Source organism: Echiichthys vipera (genome assembly GCF_963691815.1).
Source record: "Echiichthys vipera genome assembly, chromosome: 9".
Classification (NCBI taxonomy): domain Eukaryota; kingdom Metazoa; phylum Chordata; class Actinopteri; order Perciformes; family Trachinidae; genus Echiichthys; species Echiichthys vipera.
Genome location: NC_139834.1, coordinates 15934171 through 15952671, shown reverse-complemented (window position 1 = coordinate 15952671; position 18501 = coordinate 15934171). Strand labels below are relative to the sequence as shown.

General features: G+C 40.8%; 1 protein-coding gene across 1 annotated transcript; it reads left to right on the top strand.

The window, feature by feature from the left end:
• The first annotated feature begins 6142 nt into the window (after positions 1 to 6142).
• On the top strand, positions 6143 to 18501 carry LOC310951776 (tetraspanin-2-like). Its single transcript, XM_083920185.1, has 8 exons — positions 6143 to 6271; positions 12337 to 12439; positions 14659 to 14756; positions 14889 to 14963; positions 15630 to 15713; positions 15802 to 15858; positions 16006 to 16089; positions 16165 to 18501. Exons 1-8 carry the CDS (start codon positions 6203 to 6205, stop codon positions 16228 to 16230), a joined length of 636 nt encoding a protein of 211 aa, XP_083776311.1. The 5' UTR covers positions 6143 to 6202; the 3' UTR covers positions 16231 to 18501.

Sequence of the window (18501 nt, the reverse complement as noted above, 5' to 3'; positions counted from 1 at the left end):
AAGATATACAGTATGTGTATATATACTAAATGAATTCAAGCTTTTAATGTTGTTGTTGTTATTGTTGTTGTTGTGTTGTTCATGCTGTTATTTATTAAACACCTCAGTAATTGCCTGGTTTCTTGTGTCAGTTGAAGATATTGGTGCTCACATTTTGGGTTTAAAGCAGCTCATATCAATATTTTCATACCTATACTAAATTAAATGACTGTTTAATATGAAAGTGGTTCCTGCCAAACAGAATATAGACAAAGTTAGCTGCTAGCTAGTGAACATAATAGAGCATTCAGCAGCTAAAGACCCAGGTATTTTTCTCAGAATTTGTTTGCGGCCCAACCACAGGCTGCTCAATGTATAAATAATAAACTACTTGCTAACAAGCTCTCCCATATGTGGTTGTGTTTACCACCCCCAAATGGCCAAAAAAATCAATGAATTCAGGATTTTACTGTACTCTAAACCCACATGGACTCCAGAGGGGTCACAAGGTGAATCGGAGGGGTCATGAAATTATTTGTGGGATAGATAATAAAGAAAAACATTTTCTTCTCAACTTTACTCTAATCTTTACTTTTTTCTTGTGAAATAGTTACATTTGTTAGTTATATCTTCACAACAGTCTTAGAGGGGGGAAACACAATTCAGTAAATCACTAAGCCCTTTACTTGTATGGAAGCATCTGTATTTGGTACGTTTTTCCACTAACTTATTCAGGTTTTTCCTGTAAATTCTCACCAATTTGTCCATAAAGATGTAGAGTTGTAAAAAGGGTGGCACAGTGGCAACCATGACAAATGAATATCACTCAGATTTCATCCAACTTAATAAAAAGGAAAATGCTGTCAAAAACAGAGTAAAAACAAGACAAATGGAACATGTGGTGACTGTATATAGTGTATAGTATAAGTGTTCATCCACTAGAGAGACCATTGACAAAAAAAATATTTGCTGTGGGGATCTATCCATCATCCATCATCTGCAACCGTTCGCGTCGCGGGGGTCTGGATCCCAACTGACATTAAACAACTTAGAGTAATCAATTAAGCTAATACCTGCATGTCTTTGGACTGTGGGAGGAAGCCGGAGAACCCGGAGAGAACACATGCAGACACGGGAAAAACCTGGTTCGGACTCGAAAAAAGGAACCGTCTTGCTGTGAGGTGACAGTGCTAACCACCACCCCACTGTGCCATCCCCTCTATTGGCTCTCTTTTTAGTTATAGTAATAATTTGGTAAAAAGAAGTATATTTAGGAATATTTAATGTTTAGGAACATTCACAAATATGCTAAGTCTGACACATGGCTGCTCTACAAGACATAGGGACAAAACGGCTAATCATGCACTTACCTCTCCTTATTGTTTTGGTTAATTGCAAGTATACCACAGACCAACTAACACAATGAATACGGGCCCCTCTGGGTCACATCTTAACCAACACACAAATTGTCTCAGTGGATGTCTGTGGCAGGTAACAGAAGGGGTGAAGGGGGACTGTTACATATCTCTATCTATCTGTCTGTCTGTCTGTCTGTCTCTCTCTCTTTTTCTCTCTTTCCTCTGATTCTGCACCTCTCCTCACATCATCACAATCCCCACGGTGCCAGGCTGCACTCTTACCTTCACTCATGCTGCTGCTTCACAGACCATACGTGATAACCCCTTCAGATCTGGTTGTGTTGCCAGGAAACCTTATCGCAGCAGGGCTGTCTGATCAAAGGCTTTTTACAGAAGGTGACATTAGATAGCCTCTCAATTTTGGCAGGAGCTGGAAAAAGGCTGTGTGGTTTGTTAACAGTTTCCCATTTCTCTCATTTTTGCTGCAGTAACTGTTATACTAGGCGGTAACCTGCAAAGACAGAGAAAGATGATGTTGAATTATGGCTGCATAATCTTGTAGGTACTTTAGGTTAATTGGATCAAAAGTGTGACTATCATATGAAATATTTGAAAAAGAAAATTAATAAAAGAAAATTAATAAAAATCAATAACTTTAATTTATTAAGAACTTCACATGGAGAACCAATTAAAGGTAGGGCCTTGACTAATGTTCAGATCATGAGATTGAGTATTCTCAATAAACCTATAGTTAATCAAGGAAATATTAGCTATCACCAATAATTATCAAAGTTAATAATAAAAATGACTCTAGTTAAACCAGAGTTCCTCGGGGCACCACCGTCATAGACGAAGTGACAACTAATATTAAAGTCTCATTAAATATATTAAACTACTAATTAAGGGTTGAACACCGATAAATTTAATAGTTTACTCAGTTGAAGGATTTTAAAGTTATTTTCTTAGTAGAGGCTGGCTCATTCATCTTTATGTAATATTAAATAAAAAGACATATGGTAAACATAAACATTTATTTACAAATTATTAAATGCAACAAACAAAATACAATAAACTAACTAAAGTTAACAGCAAATGTGTGTGTGTGTGTGTGTGTGTGTGTGTGTGTGTGTGTGTGTGTGTGTGTGTGTGTGTGTGTGTGTGTGTGTGTGTGTGTGTGTGTGTGTGTGTGTGTTGAAACAAAGAGAAGAGGTGTGGGGCTTGGACCCCTGCAGGGATGGTGTGAACATTAAAGTTACACAAAGGCCAGCAGGCTGAAGACCTCAGAAGTTAGAATCAGGTTATAACAAAGTTACAGTTCTATCTAGCCATTCATAAAGTCCTATAACATGTAGTAATGCCCAGTTGGTGATTAGTTACCAGTCCATGAGATGGGAAAGATACGTTGCGTTGCTTGATGCCAATGGCTGGTCCTTGGAAGGAAGCTGGTTAAAGAAAGGTTCTTGTCTTGGTTGTTGCTCTTAGACAAAAGAGGACTCAGATCGCTCTTTTTTCTGCTCAGTTGAGTGGATAGCCGGTTGGTTAACCTTTTCTGGTGATCCTACACCATACAGGCCATTTTTAGGGCTGAGGGACAGCGGGCAGCCGGTCCCTGGATCCAGCAGGAGAGCGTCGAGTTTAATGCAAGAGGAGAGTCCAAGAGAGAGAGAGAGAGAGGAAGTGGGTGTCCTACAGTTTTATAGACACCGATGATGTCATCACCAGAGGTCAGGTCCGCCAATAAACTAACAGTTTGGGGGTCCCTTGAAGAATTCACACCTGGGTGTGACCTGTGTGGGAGAGTGCATGGCAGCATGCACTGAGGGACAAAGGCTCCCAGGCTTTGGGCCTAGTCTTTCCCCCTTTGTCTGAGCAGGCTGAGGCCTTCTCATAATCAAACTGAAAGTTCACGCTAATCCAGAAATGAACAATCATCTTTGGGGTGCCGGTTGTACCTACAATCTGCATCTTCATAGAGATTCCGACTATGAGGGACTTGCTATAATTAATACCATCTCTTCATCAAAACTGTTTCCAGGTCAAGTAGGCCAACACAGATAGAATGAATCAAAAGTACCCCTTGCAAAGAGCTCTCTAAACAAAACATGAACTTCTCATTGACCATTTCTAAAAAACCTGCATTTACATAAATGAAGAGCACAATCAGCTGCTGACTTTCCCTGAAAATAAATCACCACCCAGTCAATGTTTGCAGTGTGACCAGTAGATGGTGTTATGCTGCCTCAGATAGAAGTCCCTTCCACTGCTCATGTCTCCTGCACTTTGTTGTTGTTGTTGTTATTATTAACTAATTAAAGCACTAAGATTACAACTTAATTGCATATTATGTTTAACAATTCTATAGCTTCAGTTGAGTTAACTCCCCTCCCGACAAAGTCAGACCATCACTGACCCACGCAGCCGGCGGATATCACAGTCTGTCATCATTAATGACCTCAGAGTCCAGGCCCTGACCCAAACATGGGTGTAACAAAAGCTATACTGATCAAACCCTTTCCAGGGAAAAGGAGAAAAGCAAGGACTTTCTTCTTGCAAATTCTTAAGATACTTGCAATAGCCAAGACAACAGCTTGTTTGACTTTGACTGGTTCACAATTAAATCAAATATGGTCACAAAAGGAACAGAGCTATACTAACCACGCCAACCCAAAGATGTAGAGGTTAAGTATCATGTTGAGCTGTAAAATGATCTAGTCAGCCATTTGTTGTCTATTTTCATGGGGAGTTATGACCTCCATGCATTTTTCCCCTCTGACAGACAACAACAAGCAGGGACACAGTGCTCTTGTTAGTCTTATCAGCCTTTCCTTTCTCGGCGGTGCTCTGGTTAACGTCCAAACTAAACCTCTTTTGTTTTTCCTTTCTGTCCCCCACAGTTTCCCTAATGATTTTCACAGCCTTACCATTGCCGCACTGAGAGTTTTTTAGACAAATCAATTTTGAGGCAGATGTGCAAATGACTGAAAAGAGCTACATGTTGGTGATTATTCACATAATATATCGTCTGAGCATTTGTAGCTCTTCCATACCTCTCTCATCCTGGCATTCCTGTCTGACTTCTTCTTCCCCCTTGTGTTCAGCTTGGCCAACCATTTTGTTCCTCTATAAGGACATTTTCTAACCAGCGCCTAATTTCCCAGTAATAAAATGAACTGCTCTTTGGACGTTCCCCTTTGCTCTCCATGGTTGTGGGGAAAATATTTATGTTGAACATGGTGTTGCTGCTGAGTTACATGCTCCCTCACTGATGACACCAAGGGAAGAAATCCAGCTGAAGGAATACTCTTTCCATTTCATTAATAGCACATTCAGTTTGTATCTTGTTTGATGCTTTACACGTTTAGGAATAAGAAGTCGAGTGTGCTTTCCATTCAGTGAAATTTCATCACCAAAAATCAGTGTGTCAAGTAATTTTTAGTGTGACATTAACATGACAATGTTCTTTTTTCAAAGAAACTGTGACATTTACTTATTGAAACACATTTGACATATTTTTCGAATAAGTTGAATGAGGAGGACAGTGGATGATAAATGAATCTTAACTCATCACTCCAGAACAAAATGAAGCGCCTTGGGGAGAAAAACTGAGAGATAGTAAAACTATGTCAGTTCCCATTCCACCCTAGTCATGAGTAGTCAAGTTTCTTTTTTATTTCTGACACTTTTATTCTTTTTTTTCTCCCCCAAAAGAGACTTATATCACTTCTCCAACATCTGGTTTAAATGAACAGGACTAGCTGGTTGTTGTTTGTTTCACTTAGGAAATGCCTAAACACCTTATTTTGTAAAAGGAAATTGAGTAAACCCTGTAATCTAATACTGTGATCACAAACCAACCTATAACCAACTCATTTCTATACATGTTGAGCTTCCCCTTTGTAGTTGCTGTCTTAATATTGTGCTTTGTGCTTTGTGCAGGTTTGATTTTGCAGTAATTCTGTCATCAAGTAGGCTGGTTTCTATACTTCATATGGGTATGATGAAATATTTGGTAACCAGCCAAACATATCGTGATCTCATAATAAACATGCAACAAATAGCCTGCAGTGAAACTATGAGATGCTATATCTATAGCTTATCTCAAGGTTTCTATGGATTTGTAGCCTAAAGCTATATTTCCAGTCAGTTGTTAACTTTAAGCACCGGTGTTAATAAACTGATTAGAACTGGCACCTACTGTATATTGGTTCTGAAAGACAATATGAAGGGAATAAACCGCTTATGAAACAACTTCAATCCATAATAGGCCTTTACACAGTATGTAAGAAACACTTAAACGATATCCCAGTCATAGTTTATGTTTTGCCAATTGCTTTTTTTCTTATTAGGCCGCAAATTCTTATATTTTTCAGGCAGGATTTGACCATTTAAGCACCATAGTGTCATGGGGTTGCAGACGTGGAGTTATAGCATATATAAAGGAACTATCATATATGATGATATAAACTATCATAGGTAGTTTAAATAGTGGTCCGTTGTTAAAAGGCAAATTACACTTTGCCAAGTCGCCATCGTGTAGTCTCCCCCCCCCTCCTCCTCCCTTCTGCATTGTTGAAAGGGGCGGTCTGGAAAGAGTCTAAGCGGATCCTGCGGTGATTGCGCGCGCGTGTGTGTGTGTGTGTGTGTGTGAGAGAGAGAGAGAGAGAGAGAGAGAGAGAGAGAGAGAGAGAGAGAGAGAGAGAGAGAGAGAGAGAGAGAGAGAGAGAGAGAGAGAGAGAGAGAGAGAGAGAGAGACTGCGCTTCTTCATGCACAAGTGTTGTGACCGGGGTGGACCGTTATTGTCACGGCGCGCGGAGCCCATACAGAGCATTTTGCGGCGATAAAGGCAAAAACACATACAGCAGAAATGTCGAAGGTGGAAGGAGGAATGAAATGTGTGAAATACCTTTTGTTCGTGTTCAACTTGATATTCTGGGTAAGTACATGTTCGGCATAATTAGTGCATGTGTGGCGATGATGGGATGCAAGTTGAGCGTATATGAAGACAGAGCAAGTGCAGCAGTGCAGACGAGACTCGCTCTGCATAGCTGACTTTCACACCCCACGTGTTATTTTAGCTAGATGCTGAGGTTGTTTTCAGTTGTGGTATTCATCCTCTTGTTGTGCTTTATTTAGTTGCCATCCGGCGAGGGTTTACCCTGCGTGGCGCGGAAAGGGTGACAGCCCAAAGGCTTTCGGTTTTGGCTCACCGGCCTCAAATCAGATTTTCCACAGAGGAAAAACCCGCCCCCCACTCCTTTCCCGGGGAAGATTGTTTTTGAAAGGAAGACTGAATGAAAAGACAGAGAGGGGAAGAGAGATTGAGAGACAGCATGGAAAACGAACTCAGCACCTGGCTCCCTGCGCCCAAAGCTCCCATTAACAAACAGACGAGTGCTGATTGATAATCTGAAGTTACAACCTCCTTATTGGGGCACAAGATCCCACAACTGCTTCCTCCTCTAATGTTCTTTTTTTATTTATTTATTTTTTAAAAGCAGCACTTGGTTACTAAGAAAGAGGCACAAGGAGTCCCTTTACTAAAGACAAACTGTCAGGTGGATGTGAAAGGTGTGTGTGTGTGTGTGTGTGTGTGTGTGTGTGTGTGTGTGTGTGTGTGTCATATCCTGTCCTGTCCTGTATACATGCCTTTATAAACCCTAAAAGTCCATTAATAGTACAAACTATAAATGGACACACTAATTTCAAGTCTACAAGAGCTTTGTGGATAACCTTTGTGTGTGTGTGTGTGTGTGTGTGTGTGTGTGTGTGTGTGTGTGTGTGTGTGTGTGTAGGCACACTATGCCATATGTCTTCCACGGACAATTCTCACTCCTCAGATGGGACGCTTCTTTGTGTTTGTGTGTGTGTGTGTGTGTGTGAGAGAGAGAGAGAGAGAGAGAAAGCGAGAGAGAGAGAGATTTTCCAGCAAGCATCTGTGGAGTGGATCAGGCGCTGAGTGCAGCGTGAATGGATCCATTGTGACAGCGGGACAATAGCATAACTTTAGTCTCCTGCTCCTGCCTGGCTAAGCAGCAGAGCCTGCTGGAGCCCTTAACACTGCAGCCCCACCGGTCCCACTATTAAGTTGTCCTATCTCCACTTGACAGTACCAACATACAGGCTGGGTGTGGCTGCTGCTTAAATGTCTTTTAAAAAAATACATCTGAGTGTGGACTAATGCAGAGACAGAGAGGTGAAGATGTGACAGATGACAGACGGGTGGAGAAAGTGGATGACAGGCATTTTCAAGAAAAACAGAGAAAGGGAGACAGCAAATGTGATTGCAGAGAAAAGGGTCATTGGGAGATTGAGAGGGATATCTGTGTGTGTGTGTGTGTGTGTGTGTATTTGTGTGTGTGTGTGTGTGTGTGTGTACGCTCACAGGGACAGCTGACCGAGATAAAGATAGAAAATCAGATCACTATGACGATAGCAGGATATTCTGTGGATGTGTGCGATCTGTGTGCGTGTGTGTGTGTGTGTTAAATGTTATACAGGATCACAGAAACACCTACATGCTCCTCTACTTTTTGCCGCTAACCTTATACAAGTTCTACACGTTCCCTGTACTCTTTCTGCTACAGATGAACAGCGATCACCCACTGTTTATAATCACAGCATCCCAATCTCCCCTCTGTTGATGGCGGAGTGAGATATGACGTAAAGAGTGTGTGTTTGTGAAGGAGGGGTGGATATTTTTCCCTTCAAATCCCTTACTATGAGCCCTGAATGGACAGAAGAGCAGAGACAGGCCGGTGGCTCTCCTTTTGGACACAGAGTATTGTCAACAGATGGGAGCTGTGAGACATACTGACACTCGCACACTGTAAACACTTTTAAACATGAATAATGAAGATGAACATTTGACACAACCGTAACATGGTCATCAATCAATACGTACATGGCTCTCTGTTTATAAACCTCTCTGACTCCATGTCACAGCATTATGACGCAGTGAGATTCCTGCAAGGCTCCAATACCAAACTGTCATTAATGTAATGCAGGCCAAGCCCTTGTATATGTTACACTGATAGCTGAAAATACAACAGCTTGCTGCAGAACATCAATACCTTGCTGGCTTGTCTGGCTTGTGTTTGTGTGCTATGGTTCACTGACTGCCCTATTTAGTAAAAAATTAAGCCTGTGAGGTAAACAGAGCGGGGCAACATCGCAGCATGAAGCTCCTTTCCCACAGATATCCCTGCAGTGTTCTTGCCCCCCAAACAGGAAAAACTTACATGACATGTTTCAGGAGCAACTCCTATAGGCTTCATAATTAATTTGGTTATTTAATAAAAAGCAGTTAGTTTATTATAATTGTTACATGTCTAACAGAAAACAATGTCAGTGTCTATCTGCATAGCTCTCCATCTTGAAAAGGCCGCAGTGTTTCGGTTAGTTTTCTCCATTGTTTGAGTTATTTCTGCTGGTCAAACAACATAATACAAAATCTAATTTTGTATTTACTTTAGTTTTCATGAAGAGAAAACTCTTCACAGAGAAACTTTTAGATTTTAGAGTTTCAGTCAATAACCACACAGCTCCTCTTTGTTAGGAGGATATTGCCAAAGGCCCTGCTCAGACCTGTTTCTGAAATCTGTCCTGAGTTATCAGATCACAACTCTACAGCTGGACACAAGTACAGGTGTGAAGGCACTCAGGACACATTCTAGACGCATTGAGATTGGATCGCTAAGACACAATTTGGCAGCCTTCATCATCCAAATAGTTGTCATTAAATGGTTTCTGTCTTAATCTTCATTATGTAAAACATAGATATTACATTAATATGTATATAAATATATATATATATATATATATATATATATATATATATACATATACATTTATATATATATTAATGTAATATCTATGTTTATATATATTTGAATGTTATATCTATGTTTTGATTGTTCAACAAAAGGATAAACAAACTGATTTATCTTTAAGAAATCATTTCAGTTTCAAAATTGACAGTGTGGTTTATTATTTATTTAAAAGAGGCGTCCAAAATTGAAGCGTTCTGGTGACATGCACTGACTTTAAATTGAAAATTAACACTAAATATCACCCTGGTCTGTGTTATGGAGGTTGATGTGTGCCACCACACTCCCCCACCCGACAATACAGTACAATAGGATTTACTCCACCCAAAATTGTCTCCCTCCTATTTACACTTTCCCTCTGCTCATCATTTTTAATGTGCGCTTGCATCTGTTTTCCCAAACATATGCCAGGCAGAAGACAGGCTGAAATCACTCACTTACTGCTGGGTCTAAAGAAGTAGTTAACAGATGTTTTGCTTTTACTACTGTTGCTTTTTTTTTTTCCTTTAATATAAAGTCTAACCTAGAAAGTGGATAATGACACAGACTGTCTCTGACCAAGACCACAGCCCGTGTCAGTTCAGCCCCTGTTTTCATGGAAATTCCCCTCAAAAAAACACCATTTAAATGCACTGTTAAAAACTAATTTTACTGTTAAAAAACCTCAATAAAGATTTCAGCCCCTGTCTAAAAATATCCATACTTACAAACTATCCTTCGAGGTATTAGGACAAAAGAGGATATGGGGTAACTTTGCTATTCTCCCTTCCATTTGTGTTAGCATATAAGACCAATATAGGGCACAGCCTGGAGTTTCAACTGTCTTCTTTGTCCTCAGGCAAAATGATGGGTAGTCTAATGGCTTATTTTTCTTGTTTTTCCTTTCCCTCTTTCATGTTCTATTTCATTACGTCTGTATGTTTCCCTCCAATTGTGCGCCAAAACATATAGTCACAGGCAGACAGTGTGTCTTTGTCCTTTGGGTGACGTTGGGAGGGAGATGAGGTGGGGTAGGGGGGTTACATGGAGATAAGTAAGAGGGTGGGGTGGTAGATTGGAGAGGCTGAGAGAAGGGAGGGGTGTGTCTGCTGTCAGACAGGGTAATGATGGCAGACAAAGTGGTGGGGAGTAAACTAGGGGGGCATGTAAGCAGTGAGGGGTTTAATGGGACCTTTGGGATCGTCATGAGTGCTAGACTCAATGTACTTAGCAGAACCCCCCCCCCCCCCCCCTTTCTAAAATGAGGCCTATCAGTGTGGTATCCATCTATGCATCTGCTTTTCAAAAGGCTGTTAAATGTACCCATAATAGTAATGAGGTTTGGCTGAGCTCTGAGTTCTTTTCAACTGTGAAACAACCACCTGCTCCTCCTCCTTCACTAACTAACGCGGCCTAGCATGGGACAACAACAGCAAATCGTCATGATTCAGTGGGCTGCAGTCCTCACATCACACCTCCAATAACACCTTCGCACCATCGGGTGCTCTGACAAATACCAGGGTTAAATAGATCCAGAGCCCCTTTCCACTCTAATCCAGCCTGGTTCAGTAAGTCTACATATCTGCAGCCTTCACTTCACTGTGCTTTATCACTTTGGACCTACTAATCCTGAAGCCCCAAGAGCTCAGCTGTCCCATACATCACCACGCATGACACTAAATCCTCAGTTTGGGAGGAAGCCGGCTTCCCAACACCTGTCTTATTCCGATGCTTTACAACTGAGCTACTGGCTTTACTTCAGACCAACTCCATAAAATATAACCGGCGGACCTGGAGTGGTGGAGGAGAGGAGTGTGGACAGTGACGATGAGAGGGTAAAGAATGAAGGAAGCGAAACAAGAGAAATTTCAGAGCCAATGGATTTGGTAAATGAAAGCGCAAATTAAGGTACAGATTTGGGACAGTTTGTTTTTGTCTAAACTTGGCAACAGGGTGTGTGTCTCTAAAAAAATCCCATAACAGAGCCTGAGGACTCGGAAACCAACAGTCACAAACAGCGGTCTACCTAAATACTGAGATCTAGGACAGGAGAGACCATGTGATAAGCACTCCTAAATACTCTCCATTTAGACAAATTACATTTTATTTCTCTGCACCCACACACATAGACAGTGTTGTTTTGAGGCACAGCTTGGAAGGTTTTTAGTCTCAATAATCCCCAGGGGGCATGGGCTCAGTGATCATTAAAGCCTCTCAGTATTGATCTGTCAGCCGAGCACCCTCCACAGCCTCTGTCCTCAAGAGAATCCCAGATCTCAGGAAAGCAAAGCATTTACTTCAATGTCTTCTGACCACTTTGAGAATAAATGTTTTTTTTCCTGCAGTGAGTTTGCATTAAAGCAAGAACATTGCAGGGATTTTGTTCGATGTATGCAGATGGGGGTTCAGATGAAGGAAAATATGAGCAACATGTAACCACATTTCCAAACAAACAGGAGAGCCTGTTTAAGCTCAAGGTGCCACACTGCTTCCCGCAGCCAAGAGGGTCATTTTCTCCCTACTGGGAAGCCAGAAATCTCTAAGGGGTGCTTCAAAGTTACATTTTGCTTGCAGCTAATGGTTTAGAACACTTAAATGATCCATCCATGATGTAGAAAGATTGTCAGACCGATTGTTGTTGTAACGTTTAGCCTAACTAACCCTTACTGAGATTATACAAATGTTGCTTAAGTGGCAAAGGGTGGGGGGTTCGGAGTGGAAACTCCACAGCACCATTTGCTTTATTTATGTGGAAAATCACATTAAGGGAGAGCAAAAAGAACAAGGCCTCTGAAGGCCTGAAAAACATGACATGCACGTCCACTGTTGTGCTTTGAAAGGAAAAGAGCGTTGTGTTTGTGATTAACGCTGAAACTAATTTACAGCAGTGATGTCAGATCTAAAAGACCATAAAAATGATAAGACATACATGTTTCATTATGAAATAACAAAAATTTGATTTTTTTTATAAATATTGTCTGCAACCATGTGGCATTTTAATGATTACTACATAAATACAGTTGGTTTTATTAGGGTTTGGTTATAATTAGAGCCTGCATGTGTCTCGACAGTGCATTACTGTGGACCATTTGTCTCCAGAGGCCCTGTATTTGTTCATGTTCTTATGCGTTTTTTCTTCAATAAGTAGTCTCATAAAGTGTATTGAAATTCTTTATTCCTTCCCTCTGTGCAGTTGATGGGATCCTTTGTTCTGGCAGTGGGACTGTGGCTGCGTTTTGACCCAGAAACTGTGTCTCTTCTCAATGGCGATAAGGCTCCAGACACTTTCTTCATTGGTGAGTACCACAGCAGTCCTCAGGTAATACAGTACACACGTTATAGGTGTGTAACAATATGTTGTATCATATTCAACACAAGGCCATTTATATAAGTTTATGTATTGAACAGCTCACAGTAGGTTTTATTCTTTTTTTAAGTCTGTTTAAAGGCCTTGTTGTTGCAAGTAAAATATTGTATTGTTTGTGTCTTTTTTATGTTGCTGAGAAACCACTCTAAATGGGTCAATGAAAGTTCCTTTTTTTCACTTTGAAGTATCAGCTTCAGCTTTAAAATGGTTTATTCAGTCTTCCAATTCCTACCACAGGCTTTCATGCACATCACACACACTCCACACGCACATATAAAAGCCCACACAAAATTGATGTAAGGGAAAATTATTGAGTGCTTCTACGCAAGGGAGTCTTTTTGTGTGTGACTGTATGACGGGCGTCCCATACCAATTTTGTCATACACGGATAAATGTCCCTATGCAACATGCTCTCACGTTTGTTTGTTTTTATTATTAGGCGTGTGCCTGCATCTTTCATGCAGGAGATGAGTGTGAATAACAGGAAATGACTGCTGTACATAAATGCATGAGGGAAACCACATGGCTGCTAACCACCTTTTAGTCACCCAGATGGAAAGAGAGATGGAGGAGGAGGAGGAGGATGAGGTGGAGACACTGAGTGTTGGGACAGTTAAAAAGACATATGGAAGAGGGCAATTACATAGAAACAGATCCATGGCAAAGATGTGAAGGAAAAACACGATGGGACGTCAAATGGAATGACTGGGGTAAGAGGAGGAGAGAGAGAGAGATGTTTAGCTGGACTACCGTTCTACAGCTTCTCTCTGATCACAGCAATCAGTGCAATACTTATAATAATGTTAGTTATTTTAACTACTCCAGACTAAACCATTCTCCTCCTGATGGGTACTGTATTTTCTTCTCTGAAGCTAGTTTATCACTGGTAAGTTTGTGTAATGGCAGACAAGAGTTATTTCCTTACAAACGCCTATAATACTGTAAAGGTATTTCATTACGTATTTGTGTGTGTGTGTGTGTGTGTGTGTGTGTGTGTGTGTGTCTGTGTCTGAACTAGGACTCAGATGTCCATGTGGTTTGACTGAGGATGGTTGGCTGTCAGGTCCTCTGAGAGTATGGTTCAACACATGGCTTTGACAGTGAGAGCGCTGTCCTCACAGACACAGCTGAGAGCACTCAACAGTTGCTATGCCTCGTTGTCATGGTGTCAAGCCCCCACAAAACTCCCCCTTTTTTGTACTTTGAAATGACTTATTACAAGAAAATGACAAACAACATCCGGGAAAAGCAATGCAGTGTTCTTCTGCTAAAAGCAAATAGAGAATCTGCGTCTTTTTCGGTTACCAGCTGCAAGACGTTAAAAGCTGATCAGCATGTTAACTGAAAGTTTGACATCTTATGGCAGCAATTAAACTCTCCTTCCTAACAATAAAAGAAATAAGCCGACCAACTCAATTATTGTTTCACATCGAATCTTGTTGTTGACACAATGGGATCCTGTTCTTCCTCTCATGTTCGCACCTGAGCCTGCATCACCTGGGGGCTGATGTGTCCTCTCTCACCCCATCTTCTGCAGAGCTGTCACCTGGCAACAGATCCCACCTGTACGAGTGGTGGAACCAATCTGTTGTTGAATTCCTCCCTGCAGACCTATCCATACCTTTTCTTAATGAGAAGGTTAATGGGAGACCAGGGCATCTAAGGAGGTCCCACTTAGAGCATTCCGTAAATCGGCCTCCTTGCACGAGGCTATTTACAAGGCATCTCATATAAGGGCACAATAAGAAGGTCCTTTACTTAAAAAAAAAGGATCTCAGCACCAACCACATAAATAATACAGTTTGATATGTGAATACCACTGTCCCTGTTACTCTGCTTGGCAGTGTAGATAGTGCCTGTTTCATTGCTAGTTCTATGATGCCCTCTGCTGGTGCTTCTGTAAATGAAAATGGCAAGATCAACTAGGAAAAGCTGAGCACGTTTACACACCTAGTGAGGAATAAAATCACTTTTATTTTATGTTTAATCTGGAATATCTCAATGATGTTGATGAACAGAATGTCAAATATATCTATTATCAATCATTAAAAAGGTATTCTGATGGATGTTTGGCTTATGACTAATGGACTTACATGTATTTACTTTGTTTACCATTACATCATGTCTTATTCCCCTCTGTTCCTCCAGGTGTGTATATCCTGATAGGTGCTGGCAGTCTGGTGATGCTGGTTGGCTTCTTTGGCTGCTGTGGGGCTGTTCGGGAGTCTCAATGCCTGCTGGGTTCAGTGAGTTAAAAATGCAGAGGCACTACTAGAGCTGAAAACTGAACTGAAAGTCTTTTGTCTTAGAATTTTCAGCAGACATGTCTATATTTCACCTATAACACATTTATTGTCCGTCTCTTTTTGTGTGGACAGTTCTTTGCCTGTCTGTTGATCATCTTTGGTGCGGAGGTAGCCGCAGGGGTGTTTGGATTCTTAAACAAAGACAAGGTACATTTACTATTTTACAGCTTGAGTAGTACAAAGAGTTTGATGAATCCTAATAAAGTGCTGCAGGAATGAATCCTAAAAACTTAAAATGAATAAGCATTTTTTGCACTTAGGATTCCCTCGACTCCAAGTCAATGGGTTTTTGGTTAGATACCCGAAATGAGGTCTGGTGTTAACATTTTTGTTAACAGTTTTGTTCTACGACGTAAAAAATATAGCTTTAAATAGGCCTTTCTCATTCGTGGATTTTGATGCTCTAAGCAGAAGCACAGGGAGAACGGGAATGTGATAGCAGAGCATGAAAAGGAAAAGCACCACAACTAAAAGAACAACAGGACCAAGATCTACTAAATAAAATTCCTTAATTGACAGGATTTTTCAAAGTTGCGGATTCTTTTTCTGTTCTTGGGTTTTTTTTCTGTTAAGGCATGATTTATAATGTGGGGGGCCCAAACAAACACTGCGAAGATTATCTTGCTGAACACAGTTTCTATGTATCATAAACCTTTGAGAGCCCAGAACTTATTGTCAGCAATAATCCAAAATCAAATGGAAAAATCCCATTGGCTTTTGGTCTAGGGAACCACGGTGATGCTAACTTCAATGTTGGCCTACAAAAACATGTCATCCCTGTAACACTCTATGGTGTTGTCCCCTCTCACATAGATAATCAAAGACGTTCAGACCTTCTACACAACATCCTACAATGAAAACAATAACGGCACATTGATCATCTCATACCAGAAAGTAGTAAGTAAAAAGTCAAACAAAAATGCAGATTAAAAAGTATTTGCTTATACATACTCCCATCATATCGTGTATTTCTTCCCACTTTCAGCTGAACTGTTGTGGAACCATAGAAAGCCCCTGCCCTGATCCCGCAACAGATACTAAGGTAAGATCTGTAACCAGCTCCAGATTCTGGGCGGAAATTAAATTCTACCCCTTTGTTGTCTAATGAATGAGTCATGGTGCCATACTGTACAAATCGCCTTGGTTCACTAGAACTTGACACTGCTTTACTCTAATATTTGGTCTGCAGGACTGCGAGAAGGGCATCAAGGACTTCTTCAACAGTAAACTCTACATCATTGGATATGTGGGCATTGGAATCGCTGGAGTCATGGTGAGTCAGAGAGTCAGACATGAACACACACATTGTGAGAATGATTTTATTAAAAATATATTTCCCTCTCAACAGATCATCGGGATGATCTTCAGTATGGTGCTCTGTTGTGCTGTTCGCAACAGCAGGGAGGTCATCTAAGCTGGATCCTTGACCTCTTCCCCCTCGTGTACCCGGCCCCGAAAGACTGTGCAGTCTTCAGATCAAATGTCAACCTCTGTCCATCCAGGGACCCAGGAAATAGATCGTTTTTAAATCCTTTCCACTATGGTGCTTTAACCAGCTCACCAGGCCTGATCTTCCACTATTTCCTCTAAATTTTTATTTATTTCTTTGCTGTCACAAGCAAAGTAGCTCTAACTTTCATAACATTTCAAAATGACTCAGACCATCCACATATGCACTGGGAACAGTATAATTTCTCATGTTGACCTGACAATCTGTCAAATTATTTTTGTCTCATGGCTATTTGGCTACGATTATAAATTTTAACCCACATACCATCACAGTAGTGTCAAAGCTTTTTCACACAGCCTTGACACTGACCCCTTGGCTGTGGGAAACTTTAGCCAAGAGAGAGCAATCTGACGTGAAAACAGCTGAGTTTGCTTATCTGCGTACACCAGTGAACACACCAATGAACACACACATGAACGCGCACAGACACACAAGCACTGCAATGTTGTGTTACATGAGACCCCGTAGTGAATCCTGATTGGTGGAATTAGAGTGGAGCGTCAGACGAGGGAATGTTCAGTGAACATTTCGGGAATGCATCCATCACGCAGCCTCTGCACTCATTCTCACACTCTGTGTACTCGACACGAAAAATCTGCTGCCATCTTAAAGGAATAGTTTAACATTTTGGGAAATATACATATTCACTTTTTTTTCTTCCAAGTGTTAGGTTAGAAGATTGATATCCTGTCTTATGAAGCTGCAGCCCATAGCCGGTTAGCTTAGCTTAGCGCAAAGACTGGAAACTGGAGACTGGGTCTGTTTTTATGTTAAGCTAAGCTAACAGGCTGTTTGCTGTAGCTTTCTCTTGACTTTACATACTGTACATGAGAGTGGTACTGATCTTCTCATCTATCTCTTGGCAAGACAAGGAATACATATATTTTAGAACTATTCCTTTAAGTAACCCACGTTTTAGTCCATTTTCAACAAATCATGCATACTTTATATTTTATTTTTTGCCATTTCAAGGCAGTTTCAAGAGTCTTCCATGAAACACTTTAAGAAAAGTAAATCCACAAATATAAAGCACAGACCAGCAGAACTAAAAACCAAATTCCCTCTTCGTCCCAGAGGAAGCTCCTTGTATATACTCTCTTACGTAAGAGAGTATCCTTGAGTCTCTGTTGACTGTATGTCAAGTGGATCATGTGGACATGTTTACAGGCTATGAATAGGCAGTGGGGCTTTGAAATTTTGAGACCTTTGATGTCTTCCCACCTCCATCTTTTTTCCCTTCTGTGCCTTAAAATGATGCCATCCCACAACAGACAGAAAATGAGACATAACCACTTCATTCCTGTCATGTCACCCACCTCAGCAGATACGTAAGAGGGTTTGACAGACATGTCCAATCTGGAATCACTTCCACTGTTAATTCTGTAGGGTTTATTGCAGGAGTCTGGTATGTAAATATGTGTGTTTTCTTGTAGTTGTATAGTATTTGTGGTTGATGTGATTGTTATTATTTAACATGCTGTGTGTAGACAGAGGCTTGCAGTAGTTGTACAGTGTTTATGTAGTCATGACCGTTTGTAATAGTCAAAGCAAATCCACACAACTAAAGCCGCTTCTTAAGGTGCCTTTCTTTGATAACAAGCTATTTTTGAACAACGGACTGTCTGTACGTAGCAAAGGATTGTAGCGAAAGATGTACATATGTTTGTAGAGTTGGACTGCAATTAATTATCACACACATTTGACTTGCCATTATTGTTTTGGTGTGTTTTCAAGGGTCACACCCGACTGCGTCTTCTCTGCCAAGAGAGCTGAAGTGGCGATAGCAGCAGTTTTTCTGCCAACTATTTGAAAAGTCACTTGGTACTTAAAAATCTCAAGTGCTGGCCATTTTATTTTTACATTTCAGTGTAATGTGACGCAAGTGAGGAGACAACAAAGGCTTTTGTACTACTCCAGCAGGCAGTGTTTACTCTGAGGAGCGAGGGGACACAGCAGGCTGTCACTTCAGAGGCTCTATGGAGATAAAGTAGGAACAGTTTAGTGCAACTCAGTCCACAAAGCTATCTGGAGATGTATCGTTCTGTGCATGTAAGAAGACACTGTGTACCCAGCCAAGCCTTTTATAGTTGATTGTGTGTTAATTTATTTTAATACCATTCCAGGCTTCTCAGGAAGATAGGTGTTTGAAGTTTAATAAAGCTTTTAAAGTTTTTA